Below are 24,720 nucleotides of genomic sequence, written 5' to 3' on the forward strand. Positions count from 1 at the left end.
GAGGAACGAAAGTGATTCGTGGTGGGGAAAGGAATCCCTCGTGGTTCCACAGCTGCAAACTCCATTGCAGCAGCTGCTGCTGTAGCTTGCAAACTGAAAAAATGACAACTGGGGATGAGGGACCCCCCCAGGGATCTCTGGCACTGACCAGCAGGAGCACCACTCCCTGCCAGACTGGGATCACTGGGATTGATGGGCTGCTGTCTGGCCGTGATGGCTAGAGGATTAATGGGGTCAGGGCTGGGTTTGCTGGAAAGATCCAGGGCTGATGGATCCGCTCCTTCCCCTTGCAGGGTGGAACAGCTGTACCAGAAGGTGATGGCTCTCTGGCACCAACTCCACATGAACACAAAGAGCCTCATCTCCTGGAACTACCTGCGGAAGGACATTGCCCTGGTGCAGAGCTTCAGCATGGAAAAGGTGTGGAGGAACTTTCCTGCCTGGTTCCGGGGTCGTGCTGCTCTCCAGGCTTCTCTGTGTAGCAGAGGAGATAGGAAAACCAGACAGTTCAAGATTGGGGAAGTCAAGGGTCTTTACACCTTGAAAAGAGTCGCAGGTTGCAGCTGTGGGGAACAGCGGGGGAAAAGGGGAACAATTTACACCTTGAAAACTTGAGCTTGGGGGTGCTGTGCGAAAGGATTGCGGCTTTTCCCAATAAAAAGAGCACCAGGAGTTTGCTGCTGCTGAGAGATTGTGGATTGAGCATTTCATCAGGCAGTGAGCACGGCGGGAGGGAGGCAGGAGGCTGATACAGAGGATTTATCTTTCCTCCTCTGAAAACACTCCCCTGGCGAAGGAAGGCGGTTCGGTTGGTGTGCAGGAAGTTGTTCCTGATGTTCGGATGTGCCCTTTTTCCACCTGCAGCTCAGATCCTTGGCTCAAGGGGAGTGTCAGCAAGCCCTGAAGAGCCTCCAGGCCCACTACGAGGATTTCCTGCAGGACAGCCGGGACTCGGAGCTCTTCTCCGTGTCGGACCGGCTACGCCTGGAGGAGGAAGTGGAGTCTTCCAAGGAACACATCCGGCAGCTGCTGGAGTCCATGGAGAACGGTGAGCTTCAAAGGGCCTGATGGTTTAACCAGGAGCTGTGGGAACTCATAAACGAAGGATTTATGGGGCAGCTTCGTGTTCTTCTTCCTGAGCTGGCTGGGTGATGGTGTGAGCAGCTGCTCTCCTTATTTCTCCATCCATCCATCCATCCATCCATGCATCCGAGTGTTCGGCCTTTGTCCAGCAGTATTCCTGCAGGGAGCCCTTGGCTTTGCAGCTTCAGCTGAACTGCTGAGTCCTTGTAACCTTGGCAGTGGGTTTAGTCATCGGGATGCATTCCGAGCAAGGAATCCCTCCTGCATTTAGTCTTTGGGAACACACACACAGTGGTGGCACTTGTGAGTCCCTCTAGGACCGAGGACTCTGCTGCGGTTCCCGATGGCTGGGCTCGTTTCCGGAACGAGATGATTTAATTAACGCGTTTTCCATCCGAGCGGAGATCCCGGTGCCAGCGCAATTCCAGCGGGTCCCGTGTGGGACAGATAATGGCCCGTGGTGCTTGAGCTGCTCTTCTGTGTGTCTCTGACTTGCAGAGGACAAGGATGAGACCGTGGCCAGGACGTACCTGTCCGAGCTGAAGAACATCCGCCTGCGCCTGGAGGAGTGCGAGCAGCGGCTCGTGAGCCGCATCCAGTCCCCGAGCAGCGCCCGGGCAGATGGTGACACCATCCAGGAGAACGCCATCCGCATTGCGGAGCAGGAGGTCAGGCCTGCTGCTGGGAGGTGGGCAGGGGAGGGCCGAGGTGGACACAGGTCCAAAAATAGCTGTGGCTCCTCTGGAGTGAGTGTGTGGGCGAAGGGTGCGGGGTTTGAGGGAATCTCGCTGCGCAGAAAGCAGCAGGAAAACCTCAGCAGGTGGGCTCCCTGCTTCATTTCCTACCAGCTCGTTTGCCAAGGGCAATCCTGCTTTTTCCCTGCCTGTTCGGGCTCTCCTTTCACGTTGTCTCCCTCCCTCCCCAGCGCGTGCAGGAGGATCTGCAGCAGCTGCAGTCGGAGCTCCGGGTTGTGTCCGAGAGGTGCTGCAGCTTCCTGGACAAGGCTCCTGCAGGGCCCAGCACGCCCCACCTGCGTTCAGAGCTGGACTTGGTGGTGAACAAGATGGAGCAGACGCATGGGCTGTCTTCCGTCTACCTGGAGAAGTGAGTCGGGATGTGCCTCTGTTCCCAAATACCCTTTTGAGCATTCCCAGTTCACTAAAGGCCTTACTCTGTGCCTCCAGCACGCCTCGTGCTGGCTGTAACCGAGTCCATCCCCCTGCAGCACATGGTGCAGCCTCCAGTTCTCTGCCACATCTGGGATGTCATCGTGCTGCCTCTGTTTGATTTGCCAGGTTGAAGACGGTTGATATCATCATCCGCAGCACCCAAGGAGCAGAATCCCTGGTCAAAGGCTACGAGGTGAAGCTGAGCCAGGAGGAGGCCGTTCCTGCTGACCTGGCAGCCATTCAGGCTCACAGGACGGCGCTGCAGGTTGGTGCTGTCGTTTTGTCAAGCAGGGTCCTTCCTTTTTTCCTGCCGAATTTGGGCTGTGGGGATGTTTTTCTTGCCTTGATACATGTGAGAGGATTTTGTGCTGCTGGTGTGATATCCCTGATTGCTTTGTAAGTGTAGAGGAGGTGCTGTGGCTTGTGCTCTGTCTGCTTCTATACGACAGGGCCTGAACCAACCTGACCTGGGAGCATGGTCCCCTTCATTCCACACCTCCTATAACCCCCCAGTTCTTTGCACATTAAGGACAGTGGGAAAATAAACCCATTAACCCCTTCCCAGCTTTGCCAGCTCCGGGCAGGAGGACATCTCTGACTTTGGTCCCTTCTGCTTTCGGTGCCACCAACCCGGTGCTGGCTCCTTTTGCAGCAATGGCTCGGGGAGGTGAAGGACAAGGGCTCCGTGTTCTCCACGCTGGAGGAGGAGATGGCGAAGGCGAAGGAGGTGGGGGAGCAGCTGTTCCGGCTGAGGCAGGAGCGCAGCATCGACCTGGAGCGCTTCCAGGAGAAGGGGAGTCAGCTGTGGGATCGCTGGCAGCGAGTGTGCGCCCAGATCGAGACCCGGTGAGGAACCTCCTGCCTCTTCTCCTCAGCTTCAGCTGAGGGTTGGGGTCAGGATTGGTGGTGGTGAAATTCTTTCCGGCTGGGATTCCCTCTGGTGGTGTTTCACCCCCTCTTCTTACCTGTGGTGGTTTTCTCTCAGCCACACGGAGCTGGAGAGCATCCAGGAGGTGCTGAGTGATTACCGGCAGTGCCACAGCGCCCTGATCCAGTGGATCGAGGAGATCACAGCCCAGCAGGAGCTGATGAAGCCCGGCCAGGCGGAGGACAGCCGGGTGCTGTCGGAGCAGCTCAGCCAGCAAACGGTGAGGCAGGACCTCGTGATGTCTCGTTGCTGCAGTGACCGTGTCACTTCTCTTCATCTCTGAGCTTGAAAATATGAAAAGCAGCAGGGAAGAGGCTGCAGGCCTGAGCTGGGTGTCTGGGAAGTGGAGGAACTCTGCTTGACTTGAGGTGCAGATGAGGTCTTGCGTGAAAAATTGGAGAGTGTAAAGATTTTACCCAAAAGCGCAGGGATGTGAACCAGAATTCTGCTCACCCCCCGTGGCTGCTGTCATAGAATCCCAGAAAGGTTGGGTTGGAAGGGGTCTTCAAGATCCTCTTGTTTCAACCCCCCTGCCTTGGGCAGGGACACTTCCCACTGTCCCAGGTTGCTCCAAGCCCCGTCCAACCTGGCCTTGAACACTTCCAGGGTTGGGGCATCCACAGCTTCTCTGGGCAACAGCTCAGCCAACCTGTCCTGACAACCATTTTTGCTTTGAATTTCCTTGAAGGCTTTGGCTGCAGAAATTGAGAAAAACCAAGCCAAGCTGGACCAGTGTCAGAAATTCTCCCAGCAATACTCGGCTGCCGTCAAGGTACAGTTCCCCCCCTGCCCCTGGGTAGGGCGGGCTGGGCAGGAGCAGCTCCAGCGGAGTTTGAGGATCTCCACATCTCCCCCCACCTTTGCAGGACTACGAGCTGCAGCTGATGACCTACAGGGCCTTCGTGGAGTCGCAGCAGAAGTCGCCCATGAAGCGCCGGCGGATGCTCTCCTCCTCAGATGCCATCACCCAGGAGGTAGGAACCCACCTAAGCTCGGCAGGGGGAAATTCTGGAGGGGGGTCCTTCGACGTGCCCAGCAAAACCTCTGTGCCCCACAGCAGCCTCTGTGAAATGAGCTCCTTTCTGCTGAACTCTCTTGTATAAATAAAGTTTCCACCCTCGCTGTTTTTTCCAATAGCCAGAGAGGATGGCTTAGTGCCCTAAGCACCAGGTATGCCATACCTAGACTCCTGGGAACCCCTGGGTCAAATCCAGCGGGGTCGGCTCAGCCCTCCAGCCTTGCGAGGTAAATAACCAGAGCACCATGCAGTGTTGCTGTGTGTGCATCTTTGGGATGAGAACCTTTTAGGGACCCGAGGTCCTGTCTGCTCTGTGTGGATATTAAAGATCCCGGTAGCCCTCTGTAAGAGTTGAGCATCCGCCCCAGTGTCCGTGGCCGGAGTGTCCCCTCGCTCCAGTGTCGTGCAGCATGCCTTGTGTGGCCACCACCCTCCCCAGCAGACTTGCTGCGTTCCATTGGTGCCATCCCAGCTCCGCCAGGTGCCCTGGGGGGTTCCCAAGCGAGAGGTGCTGCGTCCGTGTCGTGTTCTGTGAAGGGCGACGCTCCGGATCCGCCAGCAGGGACTGATGCACCCCCTTTTCCCTCTGTTTTCCCCTCTCTCCCTTGGCAGTTCATGGATTTGAGGACTCGTTACACAGCCCTGGTCACGCTGACCACCCAGCACGTGAAGTACATCAGCGACGCGCTGCGGCGCCTGGAGGAGGAGGAGGTGAGGGCGTGGGACACTCTGTTCCCACATTCCCTCCGTCCCTAAGGATGCTGCTCCGTGCTGAGGGCACGTCCTGGGCGCTGCCCCACCTCTGGAGATCCCCTTTGACGTGGTTGTCTTCCTCCTTCCTCCCCTGTTTGCAGAAAGTGGTGGAGGAGGAAAAGCAGGAGCACGTGGACAAGGTGAAGGAGCTCCTGGGCTGGGCCCTGGGCTTGAAGCAGAGTGTGCAGGGCAGGACAGCTGCTGCTGGGAGCAGAGAGCTGGGAGACATCGAGAAATCTATCTCAGAGCAGCAGGTAAAGCGGGAGTGGCACCAGACACTGAGGTTTAACTTCTGCTCTTTTTTCACAGCTGAATTAAGCTGATTTCTTTCTTTCTTTCTTTCCTTCCTTTTGCCAGGCCCTGAATGAGGAGCTGACTGCGAAGAAGGAGCAGGTCTCTGAGGCCATCAAAACTTCCCAAATCTTCCTGGCAAAACACAGCCACAAGTGAGTGTGACCCAGGGAGAGCATAGGGGCTGGAGATGAGATTCCTTAGAGCTGGTGGATCCGTGGGATCCAGTGCCTGACTCCAGTTAAAAACAATGATGAGCTGCATGTGACAGTTGTCTTCTTCATTGTCTGCAATGAGAAATGTGAAATGTTCAACCCATTTATGCTGTGGGACGATATTAATCCTCTTTAATTGAGATGCAGCGCCGTATATTTGGGGATTTGGTTGTTGCAGTGCAGCTCAGCCTTTGCTCGGTTGTCCTGGCAGGTTTTAGCTGAGCTGGGCAAGGAGTAGGGCAGGCAGAAGAAGGGACTCCTGGTGGATTTGGCCTTTTCCTTCACTAGAAGAACATGGCAGCTCTATGGGGCTGGTTTGGGCAGCATCCTGAGCGATTTCCCCTTCCCCTTGCAGGCTTTCCCAACCGGAAAAGGACCAGATTTCTGCTCAGATTGGTGCTCTGAAGGAAACCTACCAAGCTCTCTGCAGCAACTCCACGGAGCAGCTCCAGCAGCTCCAGAGCCAGCTGGCTCAGGAGACAGAGCACAAGGTACTGCTCCTGCTCAGCCCCGTGGCTGCACAAACGCGTTTCACTCCTCAGGGCGTGGAGAAGGTTTCATTTTGTTGTGTGTCTCGTGGCCACTGGCCACTCACAACCTCTTACCTGCACGTGGTTGCCCTCCCTTCTCTTCCATCCATGGTCACCCAAAGCATCTGGTGGTTCCTGGAGGCCAAGCAGGAGCTGTTCTCTTGCTGCCTTCCGGCTCGATGGGACAGTTGTCCTTTGGTTTCCATCTCTGCCCTCTGCGCAAGGGTTGGCTCATTCATGCTTGGTGAGCAGGGAATCCTGCCCTGGAAATGGTCCCCTTAAGGAAATCTGTGTCCTCTGAGGAGTGTCCTCTCAGGGCTGTAACCTCAGAGGGCTCAGTCCCACAGGCTTGCAGGGATGCAGGGAGGTGGGACTCACGTGGCCTCGTGGATCTCGGGGCCTGACCAAGGGTTTTTCTCAGCGGTGGCTGAACCAAGCAGCTCTTCCCTGTGGAAGGCAACTGCATTGTCCAGCCCCTCAGCTGAGCTGGGAGACCTTCAGGACCTATTCCCTGTTCATATCCATCCTTGTTCCGCCGGGTAGGGAGGGCTGGAAGCGCATCCCTTATTGCCTCTGTTAGGAGCTGTCGTTCACAGATTTACGTGTGCGTGTTCTCTAAGTGTATATTCATGTGTCAATGGATATTTTTGTGTGTTTGCTTGCTGGCTCCCTGTACCCTGAAGCAGCAGCCCGCTCACATCTGGCTGTGAGACGCAGGTTTTGGCTCTCGGGTCCGTGAGTGAAGCCCTGTTCAAGCCGCTCGTGGGGAGAGGGCGGCAGGGCGGCTTTTTTTGAGATCTGCCTGTGCAGCTTTCACCTAAATATGTAGTGTTTTGCTCCAAACTGGACTTTAGAGCACAATCCAGGTGTTCCAGAGCAGGAAATGATTTATTTTATTGAAAGCCCTTTAGCCCTTGTGCTGGCAGCAGAAAGGTGAGCAAGTCATCTTGTTAAGCCGTCACAGATTTGGTGCAGCCTCCCTGTGGAATGGATGTTTTTTTCCTTTCCCTTTTCCTCCCTTTTGGTCAGGAAAATGATTTTAGAGCAAAAGCCTTCTCCAGGGCTTGTCAAGCTGTTTTGGTACAGCACGAGGCTGCTTTGGGGCTGGAACAGTTTTCACTCACGCTCTTGATGAAGCCCAGGCAGCAAAACAAGAGATGGCAGTGGGGCTTCACCTTAAATCCCCGTCTGCAAAACCATCCCTGCGGCTCTGGTGCGGAGCCGTTGCTTCACTGTAGAGGGAGCATGAAGAACTCTTTAACATTTGCTTGCTGGAAACATCCAACTGTCAGAAAGAAGTTACAAAAGACCAAAAAAATGCAAAGCAGAGCGCGCTAAATTGAGCATGATGTGTCCCTGTATGGTTTGTGTTTCATGTCAACTGTTTTTATGATTAACTGACATCCTTGCTTACAAGTTTAACTAACCCCCCTGGGATTTAAACAAACAAAACACACAAAAGGGAAAGAGGACGGACCTGTGTGTGGGGGTTCCTTTTGCAAAACAAAACAGTCGCATGCTGGACGCTAACCCCAAGCTTTACACTGTGTGTGATACGGCTGAACTGCTCCATAAGGCTCTGTCTTTAACTGCTCAAGGCACACCCTGCAAGTCGGTAAGTAAAAGCCTTTTACTCCCCTCCCTCCCTCCCATCCATGTCCTTTTTTATCTTTCTCTTTTGTTTCCCCCCTTTTCCCCTCTTCTCTGTCTTTCCACGGCTTGTTCATCTCTGAGTATGCACGTCAGGGCCTGGCGATGGTGGTGGAGAGCTTAGGTTGTCCCAGAAGGTTCCTCCTGTCCCCACAGGCAGGGTGTTGGGATGCAAAAGGAATTCATTCCAGAATCCTGATTCCCTCCTCGCTATCCCCACTAAAATCTTGGAGTGCTTGGGCCAGCCTTAGACCCAACCAGTGGCACTGGGAGAAACCCAAATGTCCAAAGAGCCTTTGAACACAGATACTCTTTACCACCTAAATTATCCCCCTCCCTGTGGGGATAGCAGCAAGAAAAGCCCCTCCAAAAAGCACCTCGGTAGTCGGTGTGATCCCAGTCTGTCCCCGTTCCCATGCTGGAACCTCCAGCTTGTTCCATTTCTCCCCTGGCCCTGTCTGAGGAGCAGCTTGGAGGTGCTGGAGTGGGCAGAGCGGGGGCCGTGGTCGTGCCTGGGGAGCTGTGCTGCTCCTGCCCTGATGCATGGCTGGGAGCTGCTCCATGGCTCCTGTGCTGCTCCCCAGCCGTCCTGGCACTTGGGATTTGCTTGGGAAGTGCAGGATCTCTCCAGCATGGCAGGAATCAGCGCTGGGAGAGGTTCCTCCTTACCTCACAGCGGGCAGTTTGGGGGGGGGTTTCTCCCCCGTGAGTGCACGGTGGGATTGGTGTTGTCTTTGCTTTTTAAAGCTGGAGTTGTTGAAGGGCTCTGTTGTGCTTGTTGGTCTCCTGCCCTCTTTCTTTGTGGAGCATTAGGAACGATGCTGAGTTTTGGTGCTTGCTGCTTTGCTGTGTTACTGATGGTGGATATTGGAAGCATCTTGGTGCTGCCCTGGTGATGGACTGGATTTCAAACACTTTGGGACTTTCTAGCCTGTTTGGGGATTTTATGTTTGGTGTTTTGTTGGTTTTTTTTTTTTAAACGGAGGCCTCCCTGAAACTCACACAATGAGTGCTGGAAATGCTGGATTTTGATTTTAATTCTTCTCCTTCTCTTTCTGTTCCAGGGCAGCGAAGCCGTGGCAGGAGTGATCGATCTTGGCACGGTAGAAATATTCCCTGTCTTTGGTGCCATGCAGAGAGGTCTTATAGATCAGGACACGGGCCTGGTCCTCTTGGAGGCCCAGGTGATCACCTCTGACTTAGTTGTCCCAGATACCAGTGAGAAACTCTCCTTGGAGAAAGCTCTGGCAAGAAACATCATCGATCTCAGGGCATTCCAGGTGCTGCAGGAGTTGAAGGATGCTCTCCAGCAGGTGGAAGAAGTCCGATGTGAAGGGAGGCAGCTCCTCCCCGTCGTCGCTGCCATAGAAGAGGGGAGGATCAGTGAGAGCACTGGGCTAAAGATTCTTGAGGCTGAGCTCATCACTGGGGGCTTCAAATTCCAGCGGGGCAGAATCAGCATGGAGACAGCGGTGCAAGAAAGGCTCCTTCCCCCCCAGCTTCACTCCAGGCTTCTGGCTCACCTGGAAGGTGGCAAGGATTTGATTGACCCCAACACTGCAGAGAAAATCACTCTGCCCGAGCTCCTGGAGCGATGCATCATCCACCAAGAGACCGGGCTGAGGCTGCTCCCAGTCAAGCAGCTGGCGGATGGGATGGTGAGCGTGAGGTCAGGCAGGGAGGTCAGCATCTTCCGTGCAGTCCAGGAGGGGCTGATAGACAGGCAGGTGACCATCAGGTTGCTGGAAGCCCACCTCTTCGCCGGTGGCATCGTTGACCCCAGGACAGGACACAGGCTGACCGTGGACGAGGCGGTCAGGCATAATTTGATTGACCAGGATGTGGCCTGCACGCTTCTGATCCGGCAGCTGCAGACGGGTGGGATCATCTACACCGCCACGGGAGAGAGGCTGACCGTGGGTGAAGCCCTAAGGAAGGGCTTGGTAGCTCCAAGGATTGCACTGCTGGTCCTGGAATCCCTGCGGTCCTTCATGGGGCTCCTGTGGCCAGAGACGGGGGAGATCATCCCGGTTGCAGATGCTTTGGAGCAAGGAGTGCTCTCCACAGAGTTGATTCACGAGATTCTCAGCAAGAGGCAGCTCCTTGGGGCTGTTTTTGTACCGGAAACCATGGAGGTGATGTCCTGGCAGAAGGCTGTGGAGCAGGGTGTCCTGCAGAGGGAGGTGGTGATGAAGCTGAAATCAACAGCCATCCCTGATGTCATGGCCAGCCTGCAGCTCGCTGGCTCTCCGAGCAGGAGCAGGCACGGCCAGAGCTCCCCTGGAAGGAGTCCCACAGGCCACGAGGAGCCTCTGCTAAGGAGTGACGACGAAAGGCTGATGTTCCACTTGATGACCCACAGCTACATCAACATCCACGATGGCCAGAAGGTGCTCTTGGTGGACTCAGAATTGAACAATCTCACTAAAGCTCTCATCCAAAGCCAAGAAAACGGATCCTGTGCACAGGCGTTGGAAGGCTTTGAGGAGAAAGGGGCAGACGCGGCTCTTGAAAGCCAACCTTGCAATGGTTTGGCTTTGCAGCAGCTTGAGCTTCAGTTTGCTCCTCCAAAAGGTGCAAGTGAGAAGATCCAACCACCCAGAACTGCCTTGGAGAATGGGGAGGTGGTGGTGGGACCTGAAAGTCTCCTCTTGGAGGATGCAGGGGATTTCCTGCGTGTGGAAGAGCAGGAGCAGATTTCCAGAGAACAGGCGGCCATCAGGAGTGAAACTGGTGCTGAATTTGGAAGGGAACAGGTCACTTCCATAAGCAAGGACAAACATCAGGTAAAATTATTGATGCCAGAACCTCCCAGTGGCCTTGATAGTGGATTAGTCAGAGAAACAGAGGAAATGATGATTGAGGCAGAAGAAGAGTCCAAGCCTCCTGCAGAAGATGGAGTGGAAGGTCCCGAAGATCAGAAGAGGGCATTGGAAAGTGGGGCAGTGGTTGTGAAAAGTGAAATCTGCATAACGATGGGTGTGCCAGAAAGTAGAGACAGGCTGCAAATCGTGGCAGAGCGGTCTCAGGGTGTGAGGGAATCTGAGCGAGAGGCAGAAGATGTTAGAGAGGTTTGTTTGCTGAAGGAGGAAAGAGTTGAAAATGGTGTGCTGGGAGGAGAGGAGGTTGTGCTCCCTGCAACTGGAGAGGCAGCGCCGGCAGACAGGCAAAGCGAGGACATGGAAGGTGTGTTGGAAGTGGAAGAAGGAGAGTGGGAAGAAGTGTTAGGTGATGATGAGGGCGTCAGTGAACCATCCCTGCCAGCCCCTGGGGAGCAGGAAGCAGAGGACGCTTTGGGAAAGCTCCTGACGCAGCTCCAAAGCGGTGGCATCATCCACGAGCAGACGGGCAAGACGCTGCTGTTGGACGAGGCGGTGGCCTCTGGAGTGGTGTCCGGCCACACGGCCGTGAAACTCATGGAGAGGATGAAGATGTTCAGTGGCTTCTTTGACTCTCAGGTGTGTGAACCCTTGACCACCGAGGACGTCATTGAAGAAGGTCTGATGGATGAGAAGCTGCTCCAGAAGGTCCTCGCGTCCGACAAAGCCATAAGCGGTGTCCTGGACCCAGGCAATAACTTTGTCTACTCCATCAAGGACGCTGCTGCCGTTGGCCTTCTGGACAAGGAGACAGCGATGAGGATCTTGGAAGGGCAGGTGGTTACTGGGGGGATTGTTGACTTGAAACGTGGCAAAAAAGTGTCGGTGACTTTGGCTTCAAAGCTGGGCCTCATAGAGCCGACGAGTCAGACAGAGCTGGTCAAGCTGGAGAAGGCTTCCAAGGGGAAAGGCACTGATGAGGTGACCAGGCAGAAGCTCATTAATTTACAGGCTGAGACCAGTGGAATTGTGGATCCTGAAACCAAACGGCCTTTGACTGTGGCAGAGTCTGTCGAAAAGGGGCTCCTGGAGAAGGAAAAAGCTTTGCAGCTCTTGACCAAGCAGGTTGCTGATGGAGGAATCATCCATCACGTGTCTGGGATGAGGCTTTCGGTGGACGATGCGATGGAACATGGTTTGATCCGTCCAGATCTATGCAAGGAGCTCAGGAAAGCTGAAGGTGTGGTCCTGCAGGACTTTGTCCATCCAGCCACGAAGGAGAAGCTGCCCTTGCCCCAGGCAGTGTCACTGGGGCTTGTTAGCCCAGAATTCCAGAGGAAAGTGCAGGAAATCCAGGCCGAGAGCGGAAGCATTCTTGATCCAGCTTCTGGCCAGAGACTGGCGCTGTGTCAAGCGGTGCAGGAGGGCTTGGTGCCCCAGCAGGTGCTGGAGAAAGCCCTGTCATCTTCAGAAATGAGGGAAGGAATTGTAGACCCCGAGACCTGCATGATCGTTCCCTACTCGGAGTTCCTGAAGAAGTGTAAAATTGATATCGAATCCGGCCAGAGGTACCTGGAGGTCCATCCCTTCCAGGCCATCAAGGATGAGGTGACAGGGACCAAGCTGACGTGTGCTGAGGCACTGAGGCTGGGGAAGGTGGACCCCCTGCCCACCCTGAGGCTGCTGCAGGCGCAGGCAGACAGCGGAGGGGTGGTGGAGGGCACCTTCAGCAAGAGGCTGTCCCTGAGGGCGGCTGTGGAACGAGGGATGCTGGACGAGGCCATGGCCAAGGTCATCGCCACCAAGCAGCTCAGGGCTGGGGGAATTGTTGATGCCCCCAGTGGGAAAAGGTTGACTGTGAATGAAGCTGTTGGAAAAGGACTGATCAGCCAAAAACTAGCTGCCAGTCTTCGGGATGTGCAAATATCCGAAGGGAAAGTTGGTTCTGAGGTCAGCAAGGTAGAAAAACCACAACTTCCACAGGGAAAAATAGAAAAATTATCTCCAAAAGAGGAAGGTGTCATCCTTCCTACCAGATCTGCTGATGGTGCTGAGCCCAAAGCTCAACCTGAAGCTGTGAGCGATGACACAGCTCAGGGTGCAGCTGCTGCCACTGAGAAATCCCCCAAAACACGGAGAGAAGGGAAATTAAAACCTCAGGAAGCTTCAGAGGATGGTGTCCATCCCCGAGATGAACATCATCATCTTCATCATCCCCAGGCAAAAGCTGAGGTGGCTCCAGAGCACCCCTCAGTGTTGGGGACAGCGTCTCTCCCTGAAGAGACAGTGGTGGCAGGGGCTGTGGAAAAAGGGATCCCAAAAGGCAGCTCCCAAGTGAGAGCAGCCGGGGGGAAGGAATCGAGAGAAGAAGTGGATGGAGGGACAGAGAAAGTGGAGGGATCGGGCTTGGAGAAAGAGCAGCTGTTCTTGGGCATGGAGGTGCTTCACAGGGAGGAAGATGGTGAGGAGAGGAGGAGGAGGAGGAGGAGGAGGAGGGAGTTTGTAAGTGCAGAGGGAGTTGTGGCAGGTGGAGAAGGTGCAGTGGTGGCTTCTGAGCAAGGAGAGAGAGTGACCAGCATGGTCCAGGTGACACCAGCAGCCCCGAGGGAATCTGTCAGTGTGGGTCCAGGGAGGGGAGGGATGGGTCCTGCAGAGTCTGGAGAACCCGCTGGGGTTCCTGTGGAGCCTGCGGGAGATGAGCTTGCAGGGAAAAAAGCTGTCGAGTACACAGGAGGAGAAACCTCTCACACAGAAGGTCCCGTTGAGCAGGAAACAACGAGGGAAACTGAGCTAAAACCTACCCAAAAACAGAAAAGCAAGAAAAAGAAAGCAAAGCAGAGCAGCATTCCAGGGGACAGCGCTCAGCCAGAGAAACCTTCTGCAGAAACGCAGCCCCTTCCTTCTCTGGTTTCCCACGAAATTCCAAGGAGGAAGGGCGAGGAGGAGCGCTCCGTCTCAAGGGTGCCAGAGCCAAAACAGGAATCCAGCATCAAGGCTGCTGCTGGGTTGGCTCGAGACACAGCCAAGCACGGGGATGGAAAAGGAAAGAAAACAATCCTTGAGAAAGATACGGAAACCCCCGGAGAGGATCCAGCGCTCCCTGTGCGCCCCGAGCAAGGGGGGGAAGCTCGAGAGGTGAGGAAAGGTGGGATCAAGAATGGTCAGGATTCCTTGGTGGCGCTGGGTCTGGAGGAGAGGATGGCTCAGGAAGACACCAGAGTGGGAAGCACCCGGGATGCGTCCAGCACAGCCACCGTGGCACGGGAGCTGCCCCATGACTTAATGATCAGCGAGGAGCCCGCAGAAGTGCAGGAAACCTCCGCAGTCCTGGAGCTTGGAGAGGAGGAACAGCACGAGCAAACAGCTGAGCTCAGAGCAGACCGAGGAGGTGCCCCTGCTCCCCCAAAATCCCCAGGAGAAACCCCCCAGGAGAGGACCAAGCAGCCGGGTCCGGGCGATCGGGGTTTGCTGCTACCTGTGATCGTGGAGGGGGAGCTGCTGGAAACCTCGAGGGAGTCCACGAGGCCCGCGCAGGTAAGTGGATATTTTTGCTATTTTGGCAATTTTTATGACCTATTTGTGGATGTTTGATGCTAAAGCTGTCCGAGGTCCTAGGCACGGAGGGCAGCTGGAGCGTGAGGAGTGGATGCTGCAGTGGATTTTGCAAAGGAGTTGGTGATGTACAGCTGGAAACGCTCGGAGCTCAGTTGTGGCTCCTTTAGCTGGAGCATTAGTGCTCAGTGACTAACAAGTAGAACTCTTTTTTTTTTCTGGCACTTTTGCTGCAACACCAAGAGATCTCTTGCCGTTTACAAGCTTACATTGGAAAGAGAGCCCTGTGTTTTATTTGTCCTGGAGTAAATCTTGTAGATAAGGCTGGCGAGTGGCAAGTCTGTGAGCGGGAATGTCATTAACACATTTCTCCTTCGGGGAAAAAAAAAAAAGAACTTTATATAACTCTTTGTCTCTTTGTCTCCTTGTCTGCCTAAGTCTGAGGCTTTGATTTCCTGTCTGATTCTGCAGATCAAGTTCAGCAAGAAGATGTGTCTGGAGCACGACCAGAGGCTGATATCTTATCTCTCCATGCTCCGAGATATCGAGATGAGAATCAAACGGGTGCAGCCGGCGGAGCAGAATTTGGCAGCCCTGCACGACCTGAGGCAGCAAGCAGAGGTGAGTGAGGCTTGGCTGGTGTCAGACAGAGCTTTCCCCCCCTCTCCCCAGCTTCCTGCACAGCCCTTGCACCCCTCCCTGCTCTGGGAGATTCATCTCAGGTTTTATCAGGCTTTTATATCAAACCTCATCCCTCCTGCTGATCCATCCACCTTCTCCTCCCTGCCCAGACAACAGCCTGAGCTTGGCTGACATGAATTTTACAGCCTGGAGAAAGGCAGGCGAGCAGGGCTGGAGGGTGGTGATGAATTTTTCTAGACTCAATGTTTGGAGCTGCCTCTCCAAAACCCCTGCTGGGTTTTGGCAGCAGGGAGGTGAAGTCACCCTGCCGTAGATGTAACGATGCTGTCTCGCCTCAGGCCCTGGGTGCTGAGCTGCAGGAGCTGAGCTTCCCAGTGAATCAGGAGCTGGATGCTGTGCAGAGGATTGTGGCCAACCCCCCTGAAGAAGTCCCTGAGCAGTTGCTGAAGGCTTTGGAGAAGGATGCCAAGAACCTCCAGAAGTCTCTGAGCTCTGCAAAAGAAATCCTGCAGTCGCGGCTGCAGAACCTTCGTGGGGCAGCAGAGGCCAAAAAGGTAGAGCTGGCAACTGTCCCCTGCTGCCCCTCGAGCTTCCCAAAATTCCTCCTTTTAAATGATGAATTTCTGGTTTTAAGGCTGAAATCCTGGCCCACCACGAGACTCTTCAGGGCAAGCTCCAGGAGCTGCTGAGCTGGGTCTCTGGCACCACGGAGTCGCTGGATGACAGCGATTTCCAGCAGGCCACCGATGCCAACAGCTTGAGTTGCTGCCTGCAGCACTACAAGGTAACCATGGCAATGCCCCTAATCCTGCAGGCTGATGAACTTGCTGCCCTGTGCACAGAGGAGAAGCTTTTAATCCTGCTCCTCTCCCAGAGCCTACCAAGGGTTTTGCTGAGCTTTTGATGGGGTACCCTTCCTTCCCAGACCAGGGTGAGAGAGCAGAGGAGGCTGCTGTTCTGCTGAGTTCTTTATTTCATAGTCTCACAGCTTTCTTGAAGGCAGAGTTCCAAGGGGGTTACATGATAAAGGCAAGCAGCAACAGCAACAACAGGCAAAACCAGCTTCTTCTTCTTCCTCTATATGCTCTATATTTTTTCTTACAGAAGTGTGGATTATATTTGCTAATTGCCCAATGAGATTAACACACGATTCTAGTTTTTCTTAACCTATCCTGGTCTAATTCTAACAATCATAAGCCTTACACAAGTGCTACATAGGTATTACACAGATTTGCATATACGGTTTCTATCAGCTCTTACTGTTTATGTGAACACTCCATCTAAAAAATGTGAACAGTATAATTCTATCTGTATTTTGTCTGAAGTAAAGAATTCTGTGAAAAGGTAACACTGCTGCAGCAAGAACTGTGTCTAAGGTCTCTGCTTTTTAATGTTTAAGGCACTTAGCATCTATTTCTACTAAAAGTTAAAAAAATCTATATTTCTGTTTCACTTTGGTGTGGCTTCTTGCATCACAGCTTATCCAAAAGTTTTAATTCAACCCCTGTGCTTTGGCTTCCCTCTGGGCCTGAGTCCAGAGGAGCTTTCAGTCCAACAGGTTTGCCCTTAGCCTGTGCTGCAGTAGGAGCCCCTGCTGTGGGTGTGCTCCCAAGTCTCTGTGATGCACAGCCTGCTTTGGCTCCAGTGCAGGGCTGTGGTGGTGGCTGAGTGACCAGGGGGGATTCCTGTCAGGCTGCTGAGGAGGGAGCTGCATCCTCTGGGAAGCTGCTCCATCACACCTGCCCTGGTGTCCATCACCTGTAGGAGCAGCCCAGTCTCCCCTCCTCGTTTGTCCATCTTCTAGCAACAGCTTTAAAGATTATTTCCAAGTTTAGTGATGGCACCTTGGCGTGGAAATCAGGGGATTGAAGGCTTTGAGAGCTGGTGGTGGCACATGGAGTCGCTGTGGCCCGGTGGCAACTCCAGGCCTGGGTCATCTTCAGACCCAAGGGCAGCCCTACACACATCCAAGAAACTTCTTGGTGAGGTTCCTCCAGCACCTGCTGCGGAGGAAAGTTGGGAAATGGCTGTGGAGAAATGCTCTCACCTCCATGCTGTTTTGGGAAAGTTTGGTGTTTCTGGGGTATATTTCCTGTGGCACCTGCAGCACAGGCCTGGCTGCAGTCTCATTTCACCTGTTTTACCTTCTCTCTCCCGTTCAGGAGCTAAAGGAGCCCCTCGCCAACACCAAGGCCGAGCTGGACGCCACTGCCTTCGACATCCAGTTCCTCATCTCGGAGCACGCCCAGGATTTAACCCCCCAGCAGAGCAGGCAGCTGCTGAGGCTGCTCAATGAGCTGCAGAAAGCCTTCAGGGAGCTGTCAGAGCGCGTGACGGCGCGGCTGGAGGTGCTGCAGGTCTGTCTCCAGCAAGCGGAGCAGACGGACCAGGTGAAGGTCGTGAGCCATCTCCTCCCCGGCTGCCCTTTGCTCGCTGAAGCGCTTCCCAGCCACAGGAACAGGAGCTGAGGCACCTCGGATTTGGGATCTCCCCTGCATGCCACTCCCAGTTCAGAAGTTCTCACGGCACAACATGAGCTTCCTCTAAAAGTCTTTCTTCCTCCCACCAGGCAGAAAGTCGCTTTGCTCCCAAAATGCGGAGCCCTGCTGAGGTCTGGGTAGAAGCCCTCTGCTAGAAATGGGATTGTTTGGGGCTGGGTGGAATAAACCCCTGTAATCCCCCCAGAAATCCCCGTGCAGAGGGGCCACCACAGACACCCCCTCAGTTTTAATGTCCTATTTCCACTGCACATGTCAGGCATTGCTGCCCCAGGGACAAAAACAAATCCTCAGGTCTGCACTGCTGCAGCACCCACCACTGCATGGATCCTCTCCTCCAAGACAGGATTAATGTGGTTTTTTTATTAACAATTGCTCTCTGTAACTCTTGCCTGTCCTCTCTGGAGTGTGTGTGTGTGTATTAACCAGTTTGCTTTGCCTTTTCAGATTGAGTGTGCGCCCATCCTAACCCAGGAAGAACTCGCTTTGCAGCTGAAGAGCTCTTAAGAAGGCTCTTTCAATTTGCTTCTGTTGTTTTATCTTATGACTGGGAGACGCAGGCACAGTGTTTTGCACAAGTTTGAACATCACTTTGCTGAAATGCCCAGGGAGAAACTCAGAAACCTTTTATCCCCCCTGGCAAAGGGGGACAGGGGTGTCACAGGGACTCTCAGGTCACATCATGCTCAATTGCTCAAACTGGCGCTTCTGTGTTGTGCTCTGGCAGCAAAAAGGGGAGCTGGATCAGCTACAGAAACGCTTTCCCTCTCCAGGGCTCCCTTTCCAACCCCAAATCTTTTAAAAAAAACCCCTTATTTGGGGTTGTCTGGGGCTCCACAGTGGCGCTGCCTGACTCAGGCCGTTGCTGCCTCTCATTCGGGGAGTTTCTGCTGCTGTTTTAGTGTTTGTAAGATGGAATGGGAAAGGCACAGAAACTCGTGGCTGAGTTTTCCTGGGAGAGCAGTGCAGCTCCACCTTGGAGCTCAGCGGGCTCCTCGGAGAGAAACCTCGCATGGTGACAAAGGTGCCACGGCTCGGCAGGGACGCGGCACCTGCAGCCGGACAGGGAGCGCCTGGAGAGCCACAAAGTTTTCTGTGCTGCATCCTCCCCTTCAGGAGCTGCTGCAGCTGTAACCTCACCTTGCCTTTCAGCAGCGTGAGCAGAGCTGCAGGGCTGGTTCTGACTGTCCCCCTGTCCCCTTTCCAGACGCTGCAGGAGCAACAGGCAGCCCGGGCGCAGAGCCTGGCCGAGCTGAGCCGCTGGCTGGGCCAGGCAGAGGACACGCTGGCAGAGCAGCAGAGAGCAGAAGGGGACCTGCCTGCCTTGCAGCAGAGGCAGAGCGATGTTAAGGTCAGTGATGTTTCAAAACTGGGGGGCCAGAGGTGGGGAGGATCAGCTCGGGAGTGCCCAGAGCCTCACGGCATCATCCACCCAGGAGCTGCAGAGGAACATGCACAGCAGAGCCGCCTCCTTCACCGGCGTCCTGAAGAGCACAGAGCAGTTTTTGGAGGAGAACAAGGCCAAGCTGGAGCCCGGGGAGCTGGCAGCTCTGCAGCAGGACCTGCAGCGTGCCAAGGAGCAGTACCGGTCCCTGCAGGAGAGGACGGAGGTGGCCCAGAAGGAGCTGGAGAGCGCTGTGAGTGCTGCAGTGCAGCAGGAGACTGAGAAGGTAACGTGCCAGGAGCTGTAGCCACCAGGCTCTGCTTCAGGGGGGCAGTGAGGTCCAGTCAGAGACATTTGGGGTCCTGGTGTCACCTGGGTGATGCGGCACAGAGCAATTGGTGACTCCTTCCTGGCTGTTCCCCAGGCAAGGTGTCCCCCAGATATTTCTGTCAGGAAATGCCTTGGGAGTTGCAGCTAGGGACGAGCTGGTTGTGGAGGGAATGGGGGAGGAAAAGGTGCCTTTGTCTGCCTTTGGGGTGACCCTTAACGGATGAGGGTTGTCAGTCACATCCCTGGCTGAAGGTGAGGCTCATGCCAGCGGCCCTTTTGTGGTGGGGACCCTGGGTTGTATCAGGATGAGAAATTCGATGTAGCAGCGAGGCTGTTTTCTCACAGCTTCTTTGCACCTTCCAGAGAGCCACAAAGGGTCTGGGAGTGTCTCAGGCATTTGCTGAGGCTGGGAAACTCCTCGGGTTTTGTTTTTTTTTTTTCTTCTGCTGATTTTTGTCTCCCTCCCCCTCGTCCCGTGCAGCAGTTTGCTGAACGTGCAAAAACTGGCTCGTTCTTATCTGGAGCCTTTGTGCTTTCAGGTGAAAGCTGCCAAAGAGCTGGAGGAGAACAGCAATAAGATCGACTCCCTTTTGAACTGGGTGGCATCGCTGGAGCAGAAGGGAGAGCTCCCGGAGTACAGACCACACCCTGTCAGTGCAGGGACAGGGACACAGGCAGGAAAAAGCCCTGGGGATGTCCCTGACGGCCACGCTGTGGGAGCAGACAGTGCTGCTGAGAGCCTGGACGAGCAGTTCGAGAGGCTGAAGGTCAGAACTGACACCTTGTCCCAGCCAAAGCCTTCTGCCCCACGCACTGACCCTGGTGTTAGCTGGGTCTGGTCTCTGGAACATGTGATTAATGGGATTAAACACACTCCATATGGGAGGCTCGGGAAGTCCCTGCCTGGCTTCCTGCAGGACATGCAGAATGTGTGGTGGGCGTGTGCCATGGCAAGGTATAATCAGGGTCCAGAAGGTGCCCGTGGTGGCCAGAGAAGGGGTCACTCTTTGGTGGGCAGAGCTCCTGTAGCCCATCCTGGGATGTTCCCAGTTTTCCCCACCTTGCTGTTGCTTTGTCACAGCATCGTGTAAAGGTTTGGGTTGGAAAGGACCTCAAAGATCATCTCCTTCCACCCCCTGCCATGGGCAGGGACACCTTCCACTATCCCAGCTTGCTCCAGCCTGGCCTTGAACACTTCCAGGGATGGGACAGCCTCAAGTTTTGGGGGATGAAGTCTCGGTCGTGCGCGTGGTGGGCACAGACCCTCAGTCCCGAGCCTCACCTTTACTCCCTGCATCTTTCAGGCGCAGCACCAGGAGCTGCTGTCGCAGCAGCAGGACGTCATCCTGGCCACGCAGTCAGCACAGGCTTTCCTGGACAAGCACGGCCACAGCCTGGCCGGGGAGGAGCGGGAGCGGCTGCAGGCGCAGCTGGCCGAGCTCAGGGACCAGTACTCGGCGTCGCTGTCGCGGTCGGAGACGCGGCTGAAGCGCGTGCAGCTCCTGCGGGAGGAGCTCCAGAAGTTCCTGCGGGATCACGGCGAGTTCGAGGCCTGGCTGGAGCAGGCGGAGCAGGACCTGCAGGGGATGTACGAGGGGGACGGCGACCCTGCCTCCCTCCGGCAGCTGCTCCTGCGCCAGAGGAGCTTCTCGGAGGACGTGATCTCCCACAAGGGCGACCTGCGCTTCGTCACCATGTCGGGGCAGAAGTTTCTGGAGGGGGATGCTGCGGACGCTGAATCCCAGCTGTTGATGTCCAGGAGTGTGGTCAAGAGCAAGCTGGAGGACGCCACGCAGAGATACACCACGCTGCACTCCAGGGTACGGGAAGGGCTGGGAGCTGGACCCTGGGTGCTCTTTTCCTCCTGTGCTGCAGGGACGGCACAGGGATATTTCTCCCTGCTGCCTGCCTGGACTTCCAGGACATTTATAGATTGTAGGACAAGGATTGTCTTCTTCGGGGCTTGGGCAACACCTTTGTCTTGCTGTTGGTCTGCTGGTAATTCATTTAGCCTGTGGCAAGATGGATTTTTTAGAAACTGATTCCTGTGCCTTTCCCACGGGTTGCTCAGCGCTTGTGTGCATCCCTGTCACGTCTCCTTGCTCCTTTGCAGTGCTCCAAGCTGGGCTCCCACCTGAACACCCTGCTGGATCACTACCAGCAGTTCCAGGAGGTGGCAGAGTCTCTCAGGACGTGGCTGCAGGAGAGTGAAGCTGCCCTGGGGAAGCTGCTCTCCGAGACGGTTTCATCCGATCTGGCCGTGCTGCAGAAGCAGCTCGCCAGCACCAAGGTACAGGGACCTCAGGGGATCTCCTGGGAAGCACTGGAGCCTGGATGGGAATTTGGCTGCTCTGAGCAGTCAACAGCAGGGAGGAGACTTGAGCCATTGGGGTTTTTTTTTTTTGCTGGTTGAGGGCAAAGATGCACCTGCGGAGGCAGCTGCAAGTCAGGTGGGGTCAAACTTCTGGGAGAGGTGCTTGGAGTAAGGAGCTGCAGTCATGGACACCCCAGAGGGACACAGAGGGGGACACTCCTCCCCCATGAGGGTGACTGAGCACTGGGACAGCCCAAACCAGTTCTGATCCAGCTCTGCCTGCAAAGAGGGGGTAGATTTTTCCATCGTTTCCTAATGATTTAGTGATGAAGTGCAGATGATCCCTCAGAGGGTATAAATGGAGCCCTGAGCTTCCCGAGTGTGGGAATCCTGCCTGTGACCTGTCCCTGATTTTGGCTGGTCTTGTGTGAAAACAGCAACTGCAGGGAGACCTGGCTGAGCACCAGGTGCCAGTGGAGAAGCTCCAGAAGGCAGCTCGGTCCCTGCTGGACATCCAAGGGGAGCCGGCCCCGGACCACGGCCACATTCAGGAAACAACAGGTACAGAGCAAAGCAGCTGCCAGTGTTGGCAGGGAGGGTTGGGGGGAGGGAAAACAAGCCAAGGAGGAGGCAAAGATAAGTCACTTTTGGGGGAATGTGAGGGTAAACACATGGCAGTGTGTCCTCAGGGCATGTGTTTGCATGTGGGGAGGGATGTGGCCGCTTGCGTCGTGTCCCCTGTCTCGCTGCTGAGTTTGGGGACAGGGATTTGTCATCTCTGAGAGTTTTGGGGGAGCCAAAAGCGACCCTTGCTGCTCTCTGAGCACTTGGAGCTCTGTGCCACTGAGTCTCCTCTGCGCTGAACCCTGCAGATGCCATCGTGAGCCGCTTCCAGAGCCTCTCCCAGCAGATGTCCGAGCGCTCGGACCTGCTGCAGAAATCCATCGCCCAGTCCCAGAGCGTCCAGGAGAGCCTGGAGAGCCTCCTCCAGTCGGTGGCTGAGATTGAGAAGAACCTGGAGAGGGACCAGCCAGCCGTGCTCTCCTCTGCCTCCATCCAGGACTCGCTCGCCACGAGCGTGGTAAGGCCGGGCCCGGCCCCCTCACCCCGAGCAGCCCAGAGCAGCACCTGCACCGTGCAGGGGTTGGTGGGGTTTCACTGCTGAGCTCTGAAAGCACCAAAAAAATCCCTTAAAAAGGAATATGAGCAGAACCTTTTATTTTCATAGAGTCACAGAATGGTTTGGGTGGGAAGGGACCTTAAGGATCAGCCAGTCCCAACCCTTGCCGTGGGCAGGGACACCTTCCACTGTCCCGGGTTGCTTAGAGCCTTGTACAATCCTTGGGCATATCCAAGGATGGGGAAGCTCCAGCATCTCTGGGCAACCTGTGCCAGGTCACAGACTTGTTGAAAATCTCCTTTTTTCTTTGCTAACAAGGGAAAAGCAGAGCGTGTTGGGAAGGTCAGAAAGGAAAGGAAAACCGGCATATAAAATGATTTTTTCCCAGCTCTGCTTGTCTCAACGCACCTGCTGCTGCTCCCAGGGGCAGCCCAGTTAGTTTTGCTCAAGAACCTGCCTTAAAAAGCCCCTCCCTCTCCTCATGTGCTCCCCACAGAAGCTGAAGCAGGACATTGCCCGGCAGAAGAGCTGCCTGGAAGCCACCCGGGAGATGGTGACACGGTTCACAGAGGCCGCCGACAGCCCCGCGGCCTCTGCCCTGCAGGACAAGCTGGCCCAGGTGACAGAGCACTTTGGGAGGCTGTGCCAGCAGCAGCAGGAGCGGGAGGACGCCCTCAAGGGCCTCCTCCCCAAGGTGGAGCAGTACGAGCAGCTCTCGGAGAAGCTGCAGCAGTTCACGGAGAGCAGGACGCGGATGTTGGCGTCCGGGAATCAGCCGGACCGGGACATTGCCCACTTCTCCCAGCACATCCAGGTGAGGCTCTGGGGGAGAAGGTTCTGCCTGCACCGGGTTCCTGAGGCAGGATCCAGCTGGATCAGGCAGTTCCCAGCTGTGGGAGAAGGGGATGGCATTTCCCAGGAGCCAGGGTGGTTTTCAGATGGGATCTGTGGCCAGGCTTTTAGGACCCAGTCCAAAAGGAGCAGGATTTTACCAATTCAAGACTCCATGGGGTCTTTAAACAGCAAAATACCCCTGTGCTGGCAGTGAGGGCAGTGTGGGATGTGACAGAGACCTTGGAGGCCTTAGAGCCAGAAAATCATGGAAGGGACCTTAAAGATTGTCTCGTCCCAAGCCCCCTCTCAGGGGCAGGGACACTTTCCCTGGGACACCTTCACAAGACCAGCTGGCTCAGGGTTGCCTTGGACACTTTCAGGGGTGCTGTGGGCCGTGGTGGCTGTGCAGGATTCCTCCCTCTGGCTTCCCACAAGCGTTCTGCTGCAGGGGGTGGTTCATCTGCAGCCTCAGAAATGCTCCAAGGTGACACCAAACCGGACGCCTGTGCTGTGGGAGGGCTTGATTTGGCTTGGTCTAGGCCCCCCCATCCCATCCCATCCCATCCCAGAGACCAGCACTGGGGAAAGTAGGATTTGCCCCTGCAGCTGCTCGAAGTATTTGCTGAGCTGGAGCTGGAGGAGCAGCTGGGAGCGAGCTGTGCCCAGGATTTGATGCTGGTGCCACGTGTGGCACTGCCCACAGAGGGTCTCCCCAGCTCACCAGGACGTGGCACTGTCCAGTTCATCCCCTCTGCTGCTGGGGAACGTGGTCAGTATCCCCCATTGCTCTTGGCAGGAGCTGAATTCGGAGATGAGGCAGCACCAGGAGGACCTGGCCACCCTGGAGCACCTGGCTGAGGAGCTGAGCTCCTGTGGCTTCTCCCCCAGTGCCTTCCAGCAGCAGGAGAAGCTGCAGAGCCTGAAGAAAGATTTCCTGCAGCTGCAAAAGGTGGCAAAAGACAGGTGAGCCCCAGGGAGGGGAGCTTGGCGGTGGCTTCATGGTCTGAGCAGGACCCTGTGGAGATCTCCTTTCCGAGGAGGGGGGGCATGAGCCAACTCTTCCTGCCACCCTCCTCCCACGCCAGGATCCTGAGGCAGCTCTGCTCCAGCTGACGCTTTAAAAAAAGCCTTGCCTGGGGGCGTTGTGAAAAATTCCTGGTGCTGCAGGAGCCGGCGCTCTGCGTTTCCCAGCTCCCGGCGTGTGGGCTGCTCCACCCCAGAGCATCCTGCTGGGTGCTGGGGAGGATCAGGAGTGAGGCTGACAGCAGAGCAGGCCTGTTCCTGGAGTCCCCTGAAATGGGGTAAAAAGGGAGCTTGAGCAGGGTCAGAGCAGCAGCATCCCCGGGGGTCACACCTCCTCGGCTGTGTCCCCAAAATCCCTGCGGAGTGCAGGGAGGGTGGTGGGGAAAAGCAGATGAAACTCCCAATAATCCCCCGTAATTCAGAGCCCTGCAGGCTGCTCGCAGCTGCATCAGGACTCCCATCCAGGGGCTGCCTCGTTCCTCCAGGATGGGCTCAATGGATGGAGCTGTGGCCAGGGAGGAAGGGGCAGCACAGCCTGGGCTCCCCCGGGATGCAGCTGCCCGGGGG

The 24,720-nt window shown here is 55.6% G+C and overlaps 1 protein-coding gene across 31 annotated transcripts in view; it reads left to right on the forward strand.

The window, feature by feature from the left end:
- MACF1 (microtubule actin crosslinking factor 1) overlaps positions 1-24,720 on the forward strand; it is a 139,762-nt gene that overhangs the window by 54,424 nt on the left and 60,618 nt on the right. For 26 of the 31 annotated variants that reach the window (XM_032132023.1, XM_032132015.1, XM_032132036.1 and 23 more), the window contains 27 exons: positions 294-420; positions 865-1,048; positions 1,582-1,751; positions 2,009-2,187; positions 2,379-2,517; positions 2,905-3,098; positions 3,238-3,400; positions 3,869-3,952; positions 4,047-4,154; positions 4,811-4,909; positions 5,053-5,205; positions 5,309-5,397; positions 5,813-5,948; positions 8,702-13,990; positions 14,480-14,629; positions 14,989-15,204; positions 15,285-15,434; positions 16,813-17,046; positions 18,356-18,499; positions 18,585-18,818; positions 19,402-19,629; positions 20,167-20,682; positions 20,976-21,152; positions 21,614-21,737; positions 22,049-22,257; positions 22,793-23,110; positions 23,927-24,093. In XM_032132023.1, coding sequence (XP_031987914.1) covers positions 294-420; positions 865-1,048; positions 1,582-1,751; positions 2,009-2,187; positions 2,379-2,517; positions 2,905-3,098; positions 3,238-3,400; positions 3,869-3,952; positions 4,047-4,154; positions 4,811-4,909; positions 5,053-5,205; positions 5,309-5,397; positions 5,813-5,948; positions 8,702-13,990; positions 14,480-14,629; positions 14,989-15,204; positions 15,285-15,434; positions 16,813-17,046; positions 18,356-18,499; positions 18,585-18,818; positions 19,402-19,629; positions 20,167-20,682; positions 20,976-21,152; positions 21,614-21,737; positions 22,049-22,257; positions 22,793-23,110; positions 23,927-24,093 — 9,981 coding nt within the window. Of the gene's footprint in view, positions 1-293; positions 421-864; positions 1,049-1,581; positions 1,752-2,008; positions 2,188-2,378; positions 2,518-2,904; positions 3,099-3,237; positions 3,401-3,868; positions 3,953-4,046; positions 4,155-4,317; positions 4,426-4,810; positions 4,910-5,052; positions 5,206-5,308; positions 5,398-5,812; positions 5,949-8,701; positions 13,991-14,479; positions 14,630-14,988; positions 15,205-15,284; positions 15,435-16,812; positions 17,047-18,355; positions 18,500-18,584; positions 18,819-19,401; positions 19,630-20,166; positions 20,683-20,975; positions 21,153-21,613; positions 21,738-22,048; positions 22,258-22,792; positions 23,111-23,926; positions 24,094-24,720 lie in introns of those variants that run through there. The other 5 variants (XM_032132032.1, XM_032132035.1, XM_032132031.1 and 2 more) reach the window with 3 other exon arrangements.

The sequence above is a fragment of the Corvus moneduloides genome, chromosome 23 (assembly GCF_009650955.1).
Source record: "Corvus moneduloides isolate bCorMon1 chromosome 23, bCorMon1.pri, whole genome shotgun sequence".
Classification (NCBI taxonomy): domain Eukaryota; kingdom Metazoa; phylum Chordata; class Aves; order Passeriformes; family Corvidae; genus Corvus; species Corvus moneduloides.